General features: G+C 46.8%; 1 protein-coding gene across 1 annotated transcript in view; it reads right to left on the bottom strand.

The window, feature by feature from the left end:
* LOC144129714 (apical endosomal glycoprotein-like) overlaps window positions 1-17,299 on the bottom strand; it is a 210,625-nt gene that overhangs the window by 158,942 nt on the left and 34,384 nt on the right. The window contains exons 9-10 of the mRNA XM_077663811.1: window positions 11,620-11,745; window positions 2,145-2,292 (exon numbers count right to left, since the gene is read on the bottom strand). Coding sequence (XP_077519937.1) covers window positions 2,145-2,292; window positions 11,620-11,745 — 274 coding nt within the window. The remainder of the gene's footprint in view (window positions 1-2,144; window positions 2,293-11,619; window positions 11,746-17,299) is intronic.

The following is a 17,299-nucleotide window of genomic DNA, read 5'->3' as shown; positions in this document are numbered from 1 at the left end:
CATGCACGCTTCAAATCACTGATGACATTTGTGTCACAGAACACATAAGGTTCTGCCACTCCTAACATGCAGACATCCGATGGTTAGCTGCAAAAGCTCGCGAAAAACTGGCTTCGCGGGGACAAGTACTGTCAGTTTTCACGGGATGAAGAAGCCGCTAGCTATTATATACTGGTCAGTTGGCGCGATATCAGTTGGCGCGATAGGCGTTCGTTAAATGCGAAAAATAAGTTTTCATAGTGTAATGCAGAAAGCGAGAGTTTTCAATCATAACTAACATTCCGTTTTCGTGCGAGGCGAAGCCAGTGCACCGAAGGTCAGCTGGGTGGGCTCCAGGGAAACCACGGCGCTCTCTAACGTACAAAACGCTTTCACGAAGATGCGTACACACAGAGCCGAAGCCTAAAAAAAATATGGCACAGTCTAAGAGTCGCTTACGTTGATGGCATTGGGGCACGTCAACAACGCAGCCGATCTCCAACTCATTCCGAAGGAGCACCGGGCTGGCAGACGCAGTTTGGGAGCTCGTCTTCTTGCGTTTCGCGACTGGAAAATATTTGGAAGTTAGGGTAATATGCAATAACCGTCTGAATACATACACTTACCGGTATTAAAAGAAGTGGATAGTTGATTGATGACTGTACGGAGGAAAATTGTTGGCAGCCGGCTCATATAACCACGGCGTCCACTTGCGCTGAAGTGGGCTCCGCATATCCGGTGGTGCTTAGAACACAAAGAGAAGCGACCAGCACTTCCCTGGCGGTTGATTCTTCTCACCCACTCCTTTTTTTTTCATTTGCATGGAACGCATGAAATGAAACGCTCTTGTATTTCAGCGTGTTGTTGTCGCAACCAGGCACACAACAAGTCTGACCACCGGCCTCGGCACTTCGACGACATCGCGTGCAGTAGTGGCTGCGGTCACTAAGTGACCCACAGGCACGTAACACCTAATCTCGCGCACCTGCAACCGCCGACCACCAAAAAATACACGAAATCTCAAACCAGACCCGCCGCGGTAGCTCAGTGGTTAGGGCGCTCGACTACTGATCCGGAGTTCCCGGGTTCGAACCCGACCGCGGCGGCTGCGTTTTTATGGAGGAAAAACGCTAAGGTGCCCGTGTGCTGTGCGATGTCAGTGCACGTTAAAGATCCCCAGGTGGTCGAAATTATTCCGGAGCCCTCCACTACGGCACCTCATCCTTCCTTTCTTCCTTCACTCCCTCCTTTATCCCTTCCCTTACGGCGCGGTTCAGGTGTCCAACGATATATGAGACAGATACTGCGCCATTTCCTTTCCCCCCAAAAAAACCAATTATTATTATTATTAACGAAGCACGCGCACGCACACACAACAGCTATGCGAACGCAGGACGCAAGCAAGACGGCCGGTCAGTCGGCGCGCTCGCTAGGTTTTTTTGCGGCGCTGCGATTTCCGCAATGATCTATTAGAACCAGCTGACATCTGGGTACACTCCGCGTGGTCCTTGGCCGAAAGCTTGGGATCGATCACCATCGAGCTACTCGAAGCCACACAGTAGAAACAGATGTGCTCGCTGCCAGCAGGCGAGACTTGTTGCCGTTGCTAATAACTCGACTTGCCGTCGCTATTCTCAACAGAGCCCATTCTACAAGAAATCACATGCAGTAGACGGCAAGACTGCTTTGCCATAATTAAGAACCAGCGCACCAGAAAAAACACAGCCAGGAATAAAGGGCAGGCGCAGCCAATACTGACGAAATGTTGTCTTGTATTTTGCTCTTGCTGTAAAATTAATTCCATGCTAATGTTCTAGGATCATACAATAAGGTTAAGCTTAACATTAGTGCCTCCGCGACGGCGGAGTGCTGCCGAACTCAGCTTTTGGAATGGCATGAGAATATGCACTTGCGCAATTTATTACTACTTGCGGAGGACCCAGCAGCAACCAGAACACCAAAAGCGTGGGCCCACACATGCGTTTGCTTTTGAGCAGTATCTGCTTCTCATGAAGTGCATGCGAATTCGCTTGGGAAGAGCCTTTTCTTCACGAAATTCCTTGTCATGGTGAAGTAATTTTTCTGTTTTCTCATGTAATTTCACTCGCCGTTATCAAAGCAATAAAATGACAGATTTCTTTGTGTACTAAAGCAGGTGCACTCACATGTATACGTTGAGCTTGCTTTCAGAGCCGCGTCCTCTCCACCAGAACATGACGCCCGTATCTTTGGTGCGGGGCCTAGACTGCAATACCACTTTGGCCGTGAAGTAAGGAGACTCCAAAGCTGTCGTGTTCAAATACAGGTAGTGTCCTGTGATTGATGCGCAAATTCAGGTTAGGAGAAGGCGTATTTAGACATTTTTCTTTTGTTTGCGGCATAACGTTTAAATGGCATTGAATGACACCTTGCAATTACCTTATGCCACTTATCGGCGTCATAGTCTAAAAAGGAATACTGCGGTGAAACAATGTTCTCTTTCCTTGTTTTCTTCTATCCAACTCTGAATTTTCACTTGCTTTGCTATGGGTGGCGTAACCAGAGGGGTAAATATAATGGCGGTCGGTTTCTGGTATATTATAGATTCCTATAAAAGGTTGCTTGAGTTATTCCTAAAGGACATTTCCACCCTTGACTTAGGCGCTGCAGGGATCGGTGGGCATTGTGTTCCGCCGCCCATCGAATGCTATTTCTGCTATCGTCACTGTCGAGTTCTTTTATGTTTAAGGGCACAAGTTGGATTAACCAACAGTCAGACGGTGAAGCCTTTTTCTTCTACTGCCAGAATCTATTCGCCTCTCATCGAGCAGCTGCCACAAAACTCGGCGTATATTCGGAAAAAAAGGCGCACCGCAGAAGCCATCGGGCCCGCGCGCACCGAAAATAAAACTAAAGCAGCGGAGAAGGAACCCCGGAGAGCGCACAATCTTGCGTGTGCTGCTGCCCTCTCCACTCTTCCCGCAGGCGTGACGCCAAAGGAAACAGCCACACGAGCCGCCGATTGTTCGAGAACCCTGACTGATTTCTACTTATTGTCGACGAGAGGGCGTAGCCTCGACCGCGCTAAGTTATGCACTCTCCCCTTTTGTCTCGCGTTTACGACGGCGCAAAACGATAAGGCCCTTTAATCTTCTGGAAACCGGTTTCCGAGCTCAGCCAATGAGGCCGCGCGCCCGGCGTGAGAAGAAGGAATTTGAGCAGTTGATACTGCGTGCATGTGCACGCTTGCCTTGGCGCGAAGAACGAACAAACGCGGACAGCGCCTATAAATGAGGGGCGTTGACCGCTGTCTGTCAGCCTTGTAGCCGCCGTTTAAGCTTCAGAGAAGCCACTGGCCAGCTAGGCAGCGTGCGCCAACCTGCGGGACGGCGCCGTCGTGTTCCTCAGGTCATCGTACTGTTGCCGTGCCCGGTGAACAAATTGTGCTCTGCTTGTCTATCTCCTGTGTTAGTGCACTTTAGGTGCAAAGCTCTTGTTGTATTGTAATCTCTCTCGAGTGTTACTTTGCACGTGTTGCATTGTATTTGTAAATCACGTTGTATGTGCTCGCAACAGCAATTGTGAAATCCTCTGTATTGTCTCTTTACTGTATAAACCCTGTTTTTTTGGCTCCGACCCATTCTCTGGATGGCGACCGGCGAAAGCTGGGCACCAAAATACCACCTTCTTGTCATTTGGTAGCTGGTGTCCGGATGAGGTTGCCACGCTGAGCCAAGGGCATCTACTTTGTGACCGAGACCGCTGCCCCCCCCCCCCCCCCCCCCACGCTCTAAGGGTGTCTGGGAGTGCACACGTAAGCGCGCGTAAAGGTGACAGCAGCTAGAAGGTAATTATCAAGCTCCGCCATCGTCCCCATGGTCTGGTTGATCTCCGCTCTGTGAAGGCCATGGCTTCTCAGGACGGAGGACAGCCAGACCACGAGGGACACCCCACTAGTCCAGCGAGACATCACGGCTCATTGTGGACAAATGAATGATCGTGGATTATGACCAGTTAATGGCCGACATGGATGACGAGAGCTTCAAAGTGGTGAGTGATCGGTAGCAAAGAACGAAGGGTATTCCGATGATAGCTTCGCCCACAGAGAAAGGGATTTATTTGAAAAAGCTAAATTCCATTTCGCTCTTCATCGCCATTCAATCCCTTCTAGGATCCGCTTCGATTCACAGCCGATTCACCACGCAAGGGTCTCTTCATTTGGTGTCTCAACAGACAAGCAGGTTTAGAAGTGCTCTCAGATTGGGGACTTAAGTGCTACAGTCCGATTGTGCCATTGCTACATGAAGAACGCCTCTGTTATTAAGGGTGTGCCAAAGCTGTACTCAGAAAGCCAGAGTCACGATTACTGAAACTGCGGGTGTTCTTCACGCCTACTACTGATCCGTCATGTGGACTCTCGTGGAAATTAATGGGCAGTGAATCCTACCAACTTTGTTGTTCTAACATTCGGCCCCAAAACAGAGCGCCTAGAAAAAATTGACCGAGGATTCGCAAAACATGCCGTCTCCGAGTTTACTGAAACTTCTCCCGGTGTTTTAGATGCCAATGGTTCGGGAATGTGGCTAAAGTTTGCACCAAAGACCAACGCTGCAAGCGGTTTGAAGGCGCCCGCGATTTTAAAGCTTGTAAAGCATGATTTTGCTTGTGCCAACTGCGGTGATGACCATCCAGCGCCACTTCGTGTGAGCGCCCTACACCGTCGAATGCCCTTCATTGCCGGGCCCATAACCCAGCCGACTGAGCCTGTGCCCAGAAGTGACGAGTTCTCTGCGTTGGAGTCGGATGTTCGCGTCGCATCAACAAGCAGTGTCCCTGAAAGACCTGATTCCAGCAAGACGTCTAGATCCCCTGCAGGCGAGTCGGTTGTTAGAGCAACTTCAGCAAAAAGTGCCCATGTTCCTGAATGACCAGACACAGCCAGACTCGACGGCGGTTGCGACTCTCCCTGTCTCACAAACGACGTGAAAAGCAGCTATAGTGTCCAACTGTGTGTCGCAGTCCGCACCGTTTGCCGACGTTGTGATTTAGTGCATGGCACAAAATAAGGAGCTCAAAAATGAAAGTATTTCCGACCTTATCACGTTTTTTACGAGGCCCCGCGTCCACATGTTACAGCGATGCCGTCTGGCACCTTGAAGAACTTCCCACAGCTGGTGATTTCCTTTGGCATAATTACCGCCTTCGCAACGAACCTTATTTCGCTCTAATGTGGCTAGTACTCAACATCACGGAACCTCGCGGAACCATACTGGATCACAAAACCACAAAAAAGGGCCGTTTATAATCTAATGGAGTTGCGCTGAGATTGTAAATCGATTGTCTGAATGAAACTATTCTTGAAAGAAAATTGTGTTCCAGTATTGGCCCTCTCGGAAGCTGGCCTGCCAAGGGGGAGATCTTTGACTGGATATGTCGCCCATAAAAGGTGCAGCATAAGCACTTTTCTACCAGTAAGTGTCGCGCTTTACACTTGATGGAAGATTCCACATCTTCCTTTGAATGTCACACGGATTACACGGAGGTAGCGGCTGTGAGCATACAGCTCGGCTTTCGAACTTTTTCTGCTGTATCCGTGTACGTGTCCGCGCGGAAGAAGGTAACATTGGATTTGTTTCTTCAGCAGCTTTGTGATCGCTCCCCAACTTCTCGAATTATCTGCGGTGATTTCAACGCCCATAATTCCGGATGGATTGACTGGAACGTGGATTCCCGCGGACGGAAATTTGTCTACGTCATTCACAGTTTGGCCCTGTGTGTTGCCAGTGACGGAAGCCCCTCTTTCTTCCGACTTCCAGCCTCAGCAACAGCCATAGACCTGACTTTGCATTCACCTTATGTCTGTTCGGGGGAAGTGGCCAACAGCCCCTGACCGCATGGAAGTGATCAGTACCCAATGTTTTTTGTTTGCCGCCGACATTCGTTTGCGTTGCTCTATATATAGACCCTGCCAGGTTGTCATTTGGGACAAGTACACAGCGCACCTAGAATGTGTATCCAGTGATGTTACTGACCAAATGATTTAGCAAGATGGCAGCAACTATGGTGGTCAAGTTACTTGAGCATTTTCCGGCCCGGATTTAAAACTTAAGAACATTTGTGCAGCGCGCAGAAGGGCAGAAGCGACAACTCAAGCGGGAAAAGGACGACAAATACTTAAAGACTGCCTTCCATAGGCTAAATTCTGCCATTCGACGACGCACGAACAAGCTCTACAGTTCGCAATGGGCCTGCTTCTGCGCTAGCTTTACTGTACTCTCACCGATGACGAGAATATAGTGACTCAGTGGCAGTCTTTCTCGCCCTTGGAAGCATTTCGTAGCTCTAGCGATACGCAAGCAGAAACCTCTTGCGTGCTTTGCAGTGCAATTTGCCCACGCGTTTGTACGTGCAAATACTAGCAATGACCTCTGTCTTCCACCTGCTTCCTGCAAGTCTGTCATGGAGGCCCCGTTCACACTTAGTGAGCTCCTGACAGCACTCAGCGGCCTACGGTGCAGGCGTACCCCAAGTCCCGAGGGTATCACCAACCAAATGCTGCGGAACCTGCCTGTGGAACTCAGGAAGGCGCTCCTAAACTACTTCAATAGAGCTTGGGATTCTGGCGACGCTCCTTCGTCATGGAATGTTGCTTGTGTTGTCCCAGTGCTGAAGCCTGGCAAACAGATCACGGACCTGGCTTCGTATCGTCCTGCGCCACTGACATCTTGTGTGGCTAAGCTGATGGAGAGGCTGGCAAGTGAACGAATACCGTGGTGGCTCGAGGACAGCAAGGCACTGCCGTCATGTATAAATAGTTTCTGCGGGGTTTAAGTGCGCAAGATAGCGTCTTAATGGGACTTGGTAAGCCACATTGAACATCAGAGTGCTTTTCGCCTTTCCATATTAGCCTTTTTGCTTTACATCACAAAGGCTTATGACAGCGTCGTTCAGAGCACAGTACTGAATAGTTTTCAAGACATAGGCGTACACAGCCGTCTGCTAAGCTTCATTCACTCCTTTGTCTGTGATCGTGGAATTCGAGTGCGGTGAGGGTGTATCATAAGCACCGAAAGGGCTGTGTCGCGAGGTGTGCCTCAAGGAAGTGTTCTTTCCCCTATGCTTTTTGACATTATAATGGCTGGTCGCCCCAATTCAGTACAGAGGAGTTTAAGGCATGTTCGTATGCCCATATACGAAGACGAAATTTGTCTGGTTCACCGGCTACCAGCACAAGCGATTCGCATTAAAAACGCAGGTTCGATCCTGGTCGTAGCGGTCGCGTTTCGATGGAGGCGAAATGCTAAAGGCCCGTGTACTGTGCGATGCCAGTGCACTTTAAAGAACCCCAGGTGGTCGAAAATTCCGGAGCCCTTCACTGCAGCGTCCCTCAAGCCTGACCGGCTTTGGGATTTTAATCCCCCTAAACTATAAACCAATAATTTTCTTACCAGACGCCTTCTGCCACCTTTTCCGTACAGGACAAAATGGTATGTGGTTTTTATATGTACAAAATACATATAAATGCATAAATTTTGTAATGTACTGAGTTGTTCCTTTAAAATGTTGCAGTGATATACTTAGAACGGTTTTGCTTTATATGTACATATTTGTTTTTCATATCTGAAGCTGATTGAAAACAGTCAAGTATTGCTAATATTTGACGCGTAATTCTGCATTTACTTGTGTTTCATGTTTCAACACACACGTGCTAATCTTTAACTGTTTCGGTTGAGTATGCGAGCATAGTACACTGTGTGTTGAACTGTGCTACCTAACGGCAGGAGCTTTTGTCAGTCCATGAGCCTTTAGCTCCTGCTCCATTTTCTTTATAGAGAGAAATGAAAGAAAGAGAGAAGGAAAGACACAAATAAATAAAAAAGAAAGAAAGAAAGAGAGAAAGAAATAAGGAAAGAAAGAAAGGAGGGAAGGAAGGAAGGAAGAAAGAAAGAGAGAAATAAAGATAGAAAGAAAGATAGAAAGAAAAAAGGAAAGGAAAAAACCGATTTCATTTAATTTATTTTTTCCTTAAGGGCGGGGGCATTACATAAGGGAGATGCAAAATCAAGAATTTTTTTCCGAGAAGAGCAGATCAAAATAGAGAAATAATAATTGGGTATAGGATCAACTTGGTAAAAATAACAATATACAGCACCTAAATGAGGTGACAGGTGTACAAAGCTAAGCGAAACGCACTGAATCGGAATAAAAACAAAATATGTATAAATAGAACACACGTCTAATACAATGGCAAACAGAGCGCGAAAGGCATGACATCAAAAAGAAAAGTAATAACAATAAGCTGTTTGAAATGGCGACATGAATATAGTGGAAAAGATTTCTCTCATGAAAAATGGTCATTTAGTTTTTCATGAAATGATTTGCGGTCACTGAGTGATACGATCATATTTGGTAGAATATTCCATAGTGCTACTTCCTCCGGGAAAAATAGACTAGTGCTGAGGTGCGACAGTTGATGCTTGCAAAAGCTATTGTCATGGCTTATGCGGCTAGACGTCCTGTGTGGGGGTTGTAGCTTTGCGTGTCACGTGATAACTGAAATAATGAAGAAGACAGAGGCGATATATGATGTGCCACGACACAAGCGAAAGAATGGAAAGGGACTGTTTCAGTGCGCTGATACTGGTTTTCCTTAATAGCAAAGATGGTATAAATCAAATGACGCGATCCTGAATGCCTTCATGGTCAACGGCGAGATGCGCTTGTGATGGGTGCCACATGAAAGACGCCTATTAGTTTTAAGCGAATTCATTTCATATATGCTAATTTATTTTATGTCAAGAGATGCGGCCTTCAACCTGCGTCGCAAATATCCGAGTATGTGTGAGGCTTCAGCGCAGATGTTTTGAACTTGAGTTACCCATGATAGTGATGTTGTTAGATGGAGACCAAGACATCTGTAGGATATGCGGGGTCAATGGCAAGTCAGCATATGCTATACTGACGCTAATTCACAGTGCGCTTTGTAGTGAATGACATAGATTTGCCTTTTTAATCTTCAGATAGAGAAGAGATTTATCACACCAAGAGGCGAGACAGTCATGATCAGACTGAAGAAAAGATGAATCGTTGGTCGTCCTAGTCTCTCTGTATGTGACGCAATCACCCGCAAAAAGCCGTAATACCAACTTTGTGATACGAGGCAGGTCATTAATGTAAAATAGGAATGTTGGTTGGGACCGGGCGGTGCACTGGTGGACTCCCGATACATTAGAAACAGATGAGTCGCTATCAGTTGTGGAAGTGAACTGCTTGCGTCCTGAAAGAAATATTTCGATAGAACGGATTAGATTGATGGGAATTCCTAGTAACGAAAGCTTTTGAAGTAAAGGACTGTGGAGGACGTGATCAAATGCTTTGGAGTCATCGAATAATACAGCATCGATTTGGAGTGTTCAGCGAGTCGTTTATTAAATTGGCATGCTGAGTTTCACATCAGTTTCACGTCAGTTTCATAAAACCATCTTGGTGAGGATAAAAGAAGTCGTTAGATTCAAGTGGTGCCATTAGGTGTGTTCGAGAAGTTGTGATGGAAAACAGTTAGATAAAAAAGAGAATAAAGAAACAAAGAAAGGAAGAAACAAGGAAAGGAAGAAGAAACAAATAAAGGAAGGACAGGAAAAGAGAAATTGGGACAGAGATAAAGAAAGAAGGAAAAAACAATAAAAAGGAAACGAAGAAACAGAAAAAGGAAGGAAGGAAGGAAGAACGGAAGGAAAGAAGGAAGGAAAGAAGGAAAGAAGGAAGGAAAGAAGGAAGGAAGGAAAGAAGGAAGGAAGTAAAGAAGGAAGGAAGGGAGAGAGGGAGGAAGGGATGAAAGAATAAAGGAAGAAAGGAAGGAAAGATGGAAAGAAAGAAAGAAAGAAAGAAAGAAAGAAAGAAAGAAAGAAAGAAAGAAAGAAAGAACGAAGGAAAGAAAGAAAGAAAGGAAGAAAGAATGGCGCAAAGAAAGGAAATGATAGCACTGGATTTTTAAATCCGCTGCTGCTGTCTGCAAGCATATGCATCTGCGCTCTACAAGTCAAACATTTCCGTCTTCAAAGAAGAAAGAGTGGAGGGGACACTTAAGCACCGCTATTAACCGCATGACCCGACAGCTGTGACGGCTAATGTTCATATATCTGTGAAATTGGTTACTGTCTGCAGTCATCACTTCTGAAGCAGTGGTGCAGCAGTTAAGCGATGCTCCACTGACCTGCGGTGGCAGGTGCTGCCGCCGGTGGGGCTTGTGAGACCCAGGCTGCTCTTCGGCAGCAACCTCTCGTGACCAACCATTAATTCAACTGCGAAATGTCATAGTGGGCAGACTGCTCAAAATTCTTTTGGTCACGTTTCTTCTCTGGGGATTTTCTGCAAATTTTTCGCTCACGGCCGACGGTATATGCATCGACGACGACGCCGGCTTTTCTGCGACACGGCATCCTTAAAGTTGTCGTGTTTAAATGCCCTGCCGTCATTATTGTACCTAAAACACGATGGCACTTCTGTCATTTCCGGGAAAGTACATCGTTTGAACTTTGAATAGTGCTGTTGTTAAAGAAGAAAAGAGCGATTCCATCAGAAGAACCTTTTTCGCAGTTTGCAAGTAAACATACTTTACGTAAGAGTTCTGTATGTAAATGATCAGATTTCGACTTGTGAAATTCTTACTGCTCCTCAACCTGATTACATCGTCGAAGAGGGAGTTACCTTTGTGTGCGAGGGAAGCTAGCATTTTGACAAATAATAATACTGGCTTGTGATCGCTCATACGGAATTATATAACAGCAGTTGAACAGTGTGCGAAGATTCCTAAAGCAGAGATTTTTCCTTTTTGCCTGACCATCTTGTGTAATGCAACCTCCAGGTCTAGTCCACCTGTTGAGTGCCTTGACGGCGGCCCGCACTGCAAATATTCTAAGCATTACGGCTTCTATTTGGTATCAGGCTCAAGAAATAAATCTGCACAACTGGTGTACGTGCTTTGTGGGAACTCGTAAAACTTTACTGGAACCCTGGTGACATTCGGCCAACAGATGTTTCGGTGCAAGCGAATAGGGATCGGCGTGTTTGGCAGCTTCTTTTATATCCCGGGTAGTGTCAGCTTTGGACAGTCTACCCACCAAATCTAACAGTCTTACTGCAGTGCCACCTGGAGCATCTCTAGCTACCCGAAATCCCTAAAAGCCGTCTTGTAGAGCGTCGTACACCTTGCAGCATCCCCCCCCCCCCATGCACACTCCGCCCTTCACCACTGTTGCGGGCGCGGATATACGTATCCGCCATCGATACCGCATGACAGCACACGGCAGTCTCTGGGAAGCCAAAGTGTCAGGCTGTATTGGCTTCGTGTGAACGAGAATTCGTAAAATAGCATTTCTGTTTCCAGCATTCAGGAGTACTTTCCAATAAATCTCGAACATTTTGTTGCTTCAAGTTTTTCTCAAATGCGTTCAATTGTTCCGGAAAAAGACGTGTTATTTACTCCTTTTTTTTGGCGCTTTCAGTTTCTGCATATGCAACATTTCTAGCGTCACAGGTGTGACCGCAGCCTGGGTCAGTTGCAATGCAGCCGGTACAGGCTGAGGACCGCTGGTTAGTTTAAGCATTCCCTCGGCGGCAGCGCTGCATCGCTACTGAAGGTAACAGAAAGGAAATACTGACCTTGCAGGGACTGAAATGTGTGGTCGGGTACGCCGATTTCAACGGCACAGCGCCGTGTCCAACGAGGAAATGTTCCTTTGGCCTGATGGATGCGACACGAGGAGCCGGGCTCCCAAGAGCAAAAATCTAAAATAGTGCGGCACAGAAAAATAGCTGTAATTGTGCTAGGACAGCGGATTTGGGAGCACAATTTCTCCATTCCTGTCACTTATCAATACCTCTGCTCAGCTTTTACGCAGCAACTACGAGCACACTATACAATAACTAGCAGTAACTAGTTACTGTTAAGTACATTAAGTAAGTACTGACAGCATTAATATTTGCCACGAGTACCGAGGGGCTATTCACAAGCACCTTGCTTGAAGTGCACCAGGCGTGAGTTCTTTCTTCTACGATTAATGCAATGTGTACTGAAGCCAGCCGAATGAGCAGAAGAGAATCTGAACAACTGCTTTTACACACTCGCGAGTGGAATGCAGTTGGGCGAAGTGATATGCAGAGCGCGTGCGGAGACAGAATGACGCTTGAATTTCAAATATTTTCTTGCACAAAGTGTAATTGTACTGTCGGTGGCCTTGTGACAAATATAATTTTCATTCTGCTGACTGACTTATTAGTCACTAGTTGACATAGTCAAAACAGTTTAGGTTATCCTCTCGTTATCTCGCGGTATTCTCTCATTCCACCGTTTTTCTTTGTTCCCTGTACGCATGTGATGCTTGTCTTAGTCGAAAAAATGGAATTTTGTTGAAACTCAGCATCAGTTTTTTTCGCTTTCGCACGCTCAAGTTGTCTTAAAATTTGTTCAAAAATTACCCGGCACCCATTTTTACTGCAAATACTAGGTCTTATTTATACAGTGCACATTACCTCACCCGGTAAAAATTATCTCAACTGTAGAAACAATACGCATTTTATAGACTACCGTGAACTTCAAAGGTCATGTTTACATTTTGTTAGGATTGTTCTAAGACCGCAGAAGGAAGGGTCCTTTTATGATTGAACATCATGGTAAACATCGTGTTATCAGCCATACATTTTGTGTATGGCTGATAACACGAAAACGATAACACGATAACTTCGAAAACTTCATTATCGAAAACAGGCTTTTTTTCTGTGAAGCGGCACCAACGCTTACGTATTGCAAAGCCCGCGTTTATTTATTAAACCTATTTGCTGCAATCCGTCGTAATCCAAGCGAAATGTTTTCGGTCGCATATTTCGTGGTTCAGTTGCACGAACGTCCTTCAATATAACCTTCATCTGCCGTAGGTGCAATGCTTAAGTACTTGCGAGCGCCGGTAAAATTATTCACTTTTATTGGCCGATCTCATGCGCCCACCTGACTTTCCCCCGCACTCTGGTAACGTCGCTTTCTCGGAATCCGGTCCGTTAACCTTAAATACATCGGTTATCGTGCCTGTCCACGCACATTTCTTCCTCTTTGTTCCAACTGGGACCTGTTTGTCCCACATAAAACTGCATCCAACGAGGGAAACAACACAGCAAAGAGACACGACACGGGGGTGGCTAACAAGTGATCTTTACTTCGGAGCAAAGAAGACTATATAGGCGAAAAGGGGGAGAAAAATTGGGAATAGAGGAGAATAAGAACGCTGCGAAGTCACAATTAAACAGAAGTGATCACCGTCACCGGAAAAAAACGAAGTAACTAAAAAAAAACGTGTAAGAACGAGAGGTGTAAGGCGCCAAGCAGGATGAAATGCTTTAAAGTGGTGAAAACAAACACATCTGCGCAGCACGTTGTTAAAAAACAGCCGAAGAGAACATGCGAAGTTAACAAGTAGAAAAACTAAAACAAAACAGCTGGGAGGTGTAAAGCACCAACCTGGATGAAATGGCAGCAGTGATACACAAGACTAAAACCAAATTAAAAAGACACATGGCTAAAACCGGCGAAGAAATAAGAACACAATAAAACGTTAAAAGGGCAGTGCAACGAGAACAATCCTCTGTCATAAAGTGGAGCGTTAGAACTTGCAAGGTATCTTTTTCCTTTTTAAGTTAGGCCTATGGATGCGGTACTGATACAGGATTCCTTATTGCCGTTGATCGCCACGGCTTCCAGTGTTATCACGCGCGAACTGCTCGCTCTTTATTGCCAAGAAGGCAGACTCTCGAGCGAGCACTGGGACAGATCCTGTGAGCTCGCAGTGCATGCAGTGGTGGGCCGGATGTCCCCCTGAGGAGTTGGTGTCGAATCTTGCGTGCATCGCGCCTTCGTTGAAGCACTTGCTCGTTTGTCCAATATGCACTTTTCCACATGACACGGGGAACTGTACACAACACCAACCTCAGAAGATGTGTATGGCTTCAGGCGGCGCTTGTCACACTTTGGGCTTTTGTCTTGTGTTATTCACCTCCACGCACAATAAAACCACTTTTCAGGCGCGTAAAGAACAACAGACACCACACTTCTTGCGGCTACTTTCTTGAGGTTGTAGGAGAACCCATGTCTGTAGGGAACCACCACGATGCGCTCGCGTGAGCTCACGTTTGTGGCAGCACTGTTGCTGAGGCCATTTGAACTGGCTTTGCGCCTCTGGAGTAGCGTTTCACAGATAGCAGAGATGATCTAGGCAGAGAATCGGGCTTCTTGAAGTCTGGCGATCTGTTTGGCGAAGCTCTGACCCATTCGGTGTTCACGTGAACGCCGAAGAGCCGAGGACAGGGCCGCAGTTGCTATCGCATCGCTCGCTTGAGAATTTTTGACTGACTGGAGTCATACGGTAAGGACTGTTTTCTCCCACGTGCTTCGTATCTTCAGCAGACGTGTTTGGCGCTAAACTTCAGCACTAGATCGAGGAAATGAATTCTACGTTCCAGAGGGAGCTCCGTTGTGAAAGCTAGGTCGGGACAACTGGCTTCGCAGGCCTCCAAAATGGGGTCCTTACGTGATTTCCTCGTCGCAGAGAATCAGCAAAATTGTCCACATAACAGAGGATGGCGAGCACTCGCCTTTCTCAAAGTGTGTCCTGCAGCTTCCTCCCGAACGCAGCCAAAAACAAATCGCAGAGGTGCGGTGCCACCCTAGAGGCAATGCAGATGCCGATTTTTTTTAATGAAGCAGCCATCTTCGAAGCTCAGAACCATAGCCCTCAAGTAGGTGCTGAGCAATTCAAGGGGCGCGTCCAAGTTCATCCCGACAACCTTCTGAAACGGAATCACTCCTTGTTCTTCCACAGCCGCACGAACGTTCGAAAGAAGGCTGGCGGGGGGGGATGAAGCAGAACATGACCTGGATGTTGATAGAAAACCCGACACTACATGTGCACCATAATCCTGAAGGTAGGTTGTAACAGGGACGGAGCTACAGATCTTGAACGGGTCCCGCGAGTGCACTTGGGACAGGAGTTTGGCCAAGAAGCTCGAGACGTGCTCTTGACAGGTGCTCCTCTCTGATACACAAGCACGAAGAGAGACCGGTGTCTTTTTTGCGGTTTGCTGTAAAAAACAGAGAGCGCACCTCGTTTTGTTCTCTTCACTTGAGTGGAGAGCTTGTTGACATGGCTCAGTTCTAAGCTGTTAACTATGTCCCTCTTCGATCGCTAAGCTTGTCTCATATCCGCAGCAACGAAGTTCTAGCGGATGGCGTCAGATGCTTTTCTTCCATTCGTCCCAGCGTTAATGACGACAAATCCTCCCTCCTTGTCTGATAGGCACAACCTTAAATCATTCTGCTTCAACACCTTTACAGTGGGTGTGAACCGCATACTTTGAGACGAGGTGCTGCGCTGTCGAGCTATAAAGTCAAAACCTTCATCGGCCCCATGGCTTGAAACCCCTCCGGCCTCACCTTGTTGGCAACCTCTCTAACCAGAGAAACCTTGACCGCCGCGTCCAGCCTTGGTTCGACCGCAACTTCGGAACACACTGTAAAACGTCACCCAAAGTGACTAGATGTGTTCTTGTCACGTGCCGCTTGTCTTGACTGGCGAGATATACCATAAGGAGGGGCAGAAAATGCATTTTCCAAAGCTCTTCCCTAGAATACATTGATAAATACAGCATCTTTTGGAAGACGGTGTTGCTGGAGCACCTCACTCGAAGTAAGTCCGTGAGAAGTCGTACTTGCGTCCAAAGCTCAGACGTTAAATCTTCGCTATCCTCAGGTAATTTTGGAGGCCTGCGCAGCCAGTTGTCCCGACCTAGCTTTCACAACGGAGCTCCCTCTGGAACGCAGAATCCGTTTCCTCGATCTAGTGCGGAAGTTTAGTGCCAAACACGTCTGCTGAAGGTACGAAGCTCGTGCTAGGGAACAGTCCTTACCGTGTGACTCCTGTCACTCAAACATTCGCAAGCGAGCGATTGAAACTGCCGCCCTGTCCTCGGCTCTTCAGCGTTCATGTGAACCCTGAATGGGTCAAAGCTTCGCCACTCAGATCGCTAGACTTCAAGAAGCCTGATTGCCTGCATAGCTCATCTCTGCTATCGGTGAAACGCTACTCCAGAGGCGCAAAGCCAGTTCAAATGGCCTCAGCAACAGTGCTGCCACAAACGTGAGCTCACGCGAGCGCATCGTGGTGGTTCCCTACAGACATGGGTTCTCCTACAACCTCAAGAAAGTAGCCGCAAGAAGTGTGGTGTCTGCTGTTGTTTTTTCCGCACCTATAAAAGCGGTTTGAATGTGCGCGAAGGTGAATAACATCAGAAAGAAGCCCAAGTGTGACACGCGCCGCCAGAAGCCGTACACATCTTCTGAGGTTGGTGTTGTGTACAAGTTCCCCGTGTCATGTGGAAAAGTGCATATTGGACAAACGAGCAGGCGCTTCAACGAAGACGCAATGAAGCACGCAATATTCGACACCAACTCCATGGGGGACATCCGGCCCACCACTGCATGCACTGCGAGCTCACAGGTTATGTCCCACTGCTCGAGAGTCTACCTTACTGGCAATAAAGAGCGAGCAGTTGTCGCTTGAAAACATTGGAAGTCGTGGCAATCAACGGCAGTAAGTAATCCTTTATCTGTACCGCATCCGTAGCCGTCGCTTAAAAAGGAAAAATATACCTTGCACAGTTTTATAAGTTTTAACGCTCCACTTTGTGACAGAAGATTGTTCTTGTTGCACTGGCTTTTTTAACTTTTTATTGTGTTCTTATTTCTTCGCCGGTTTTTAGTCATGTGTCTTTTTAATTCGGTTTTTAGTCTTTTGTATCACTGCTTCCATTTCACCCTGGTTGGCTCTTTACGCCTCCCTGTGTTCTTTTTTTACGTTTTTCTTCTTGTTAACTTCGCATTTTCGCTTCGCCTATTTTTTAACCACGTCTTTTCGCAGATTGGTTCGTTCTCATTACTATTAATATTTCATCTGGGTTGGCGACTTACACTTCCCGTTCTTTACACGTGTTTTTTCTTAGTTACTTTGTTTTTTTCTTTCCGGCGATGTAAACTACTTCTGTTTCATAGAGACTGCGCTGTGTTCTTACTTTACTGTCTTCCCCCCTTTTTCCTCCTCCCTTTTCGCCTATATATTCTACCATGCGCCGAAATAAAGATCAGCTGTTAGTCACCCTCGTGTCGTGCCTCCTTGCTTTGTGGTCTCCCTGGTTGGCTGCAGTTTTATGTGCATATGAACCAACTAACGCAGATTCATATTATTCTGTTTGTTCCCACTTCACTCTCATATTCTCCACCTTAAAAAAGCACCTGTCCTTT

This window comes from Amblyomma americanum, chromosome 4, assembly GCF_052857255.1.
Source record: "Amblyomma americanum isolate KBUSLIRL-KWMA chromosome 4, ASM5285725v1, whole genome shotgun sequence".
Taxonomy (NCBI): Eukaryota; Metazoa; Arthropoda; class Arachnida; order Ixodida; family Ixodidae; genus Amblyomma; species Amblyomma americanum.
This window is presented reverse-complemented; position numbering and strand designations above follow the sequence as displayed.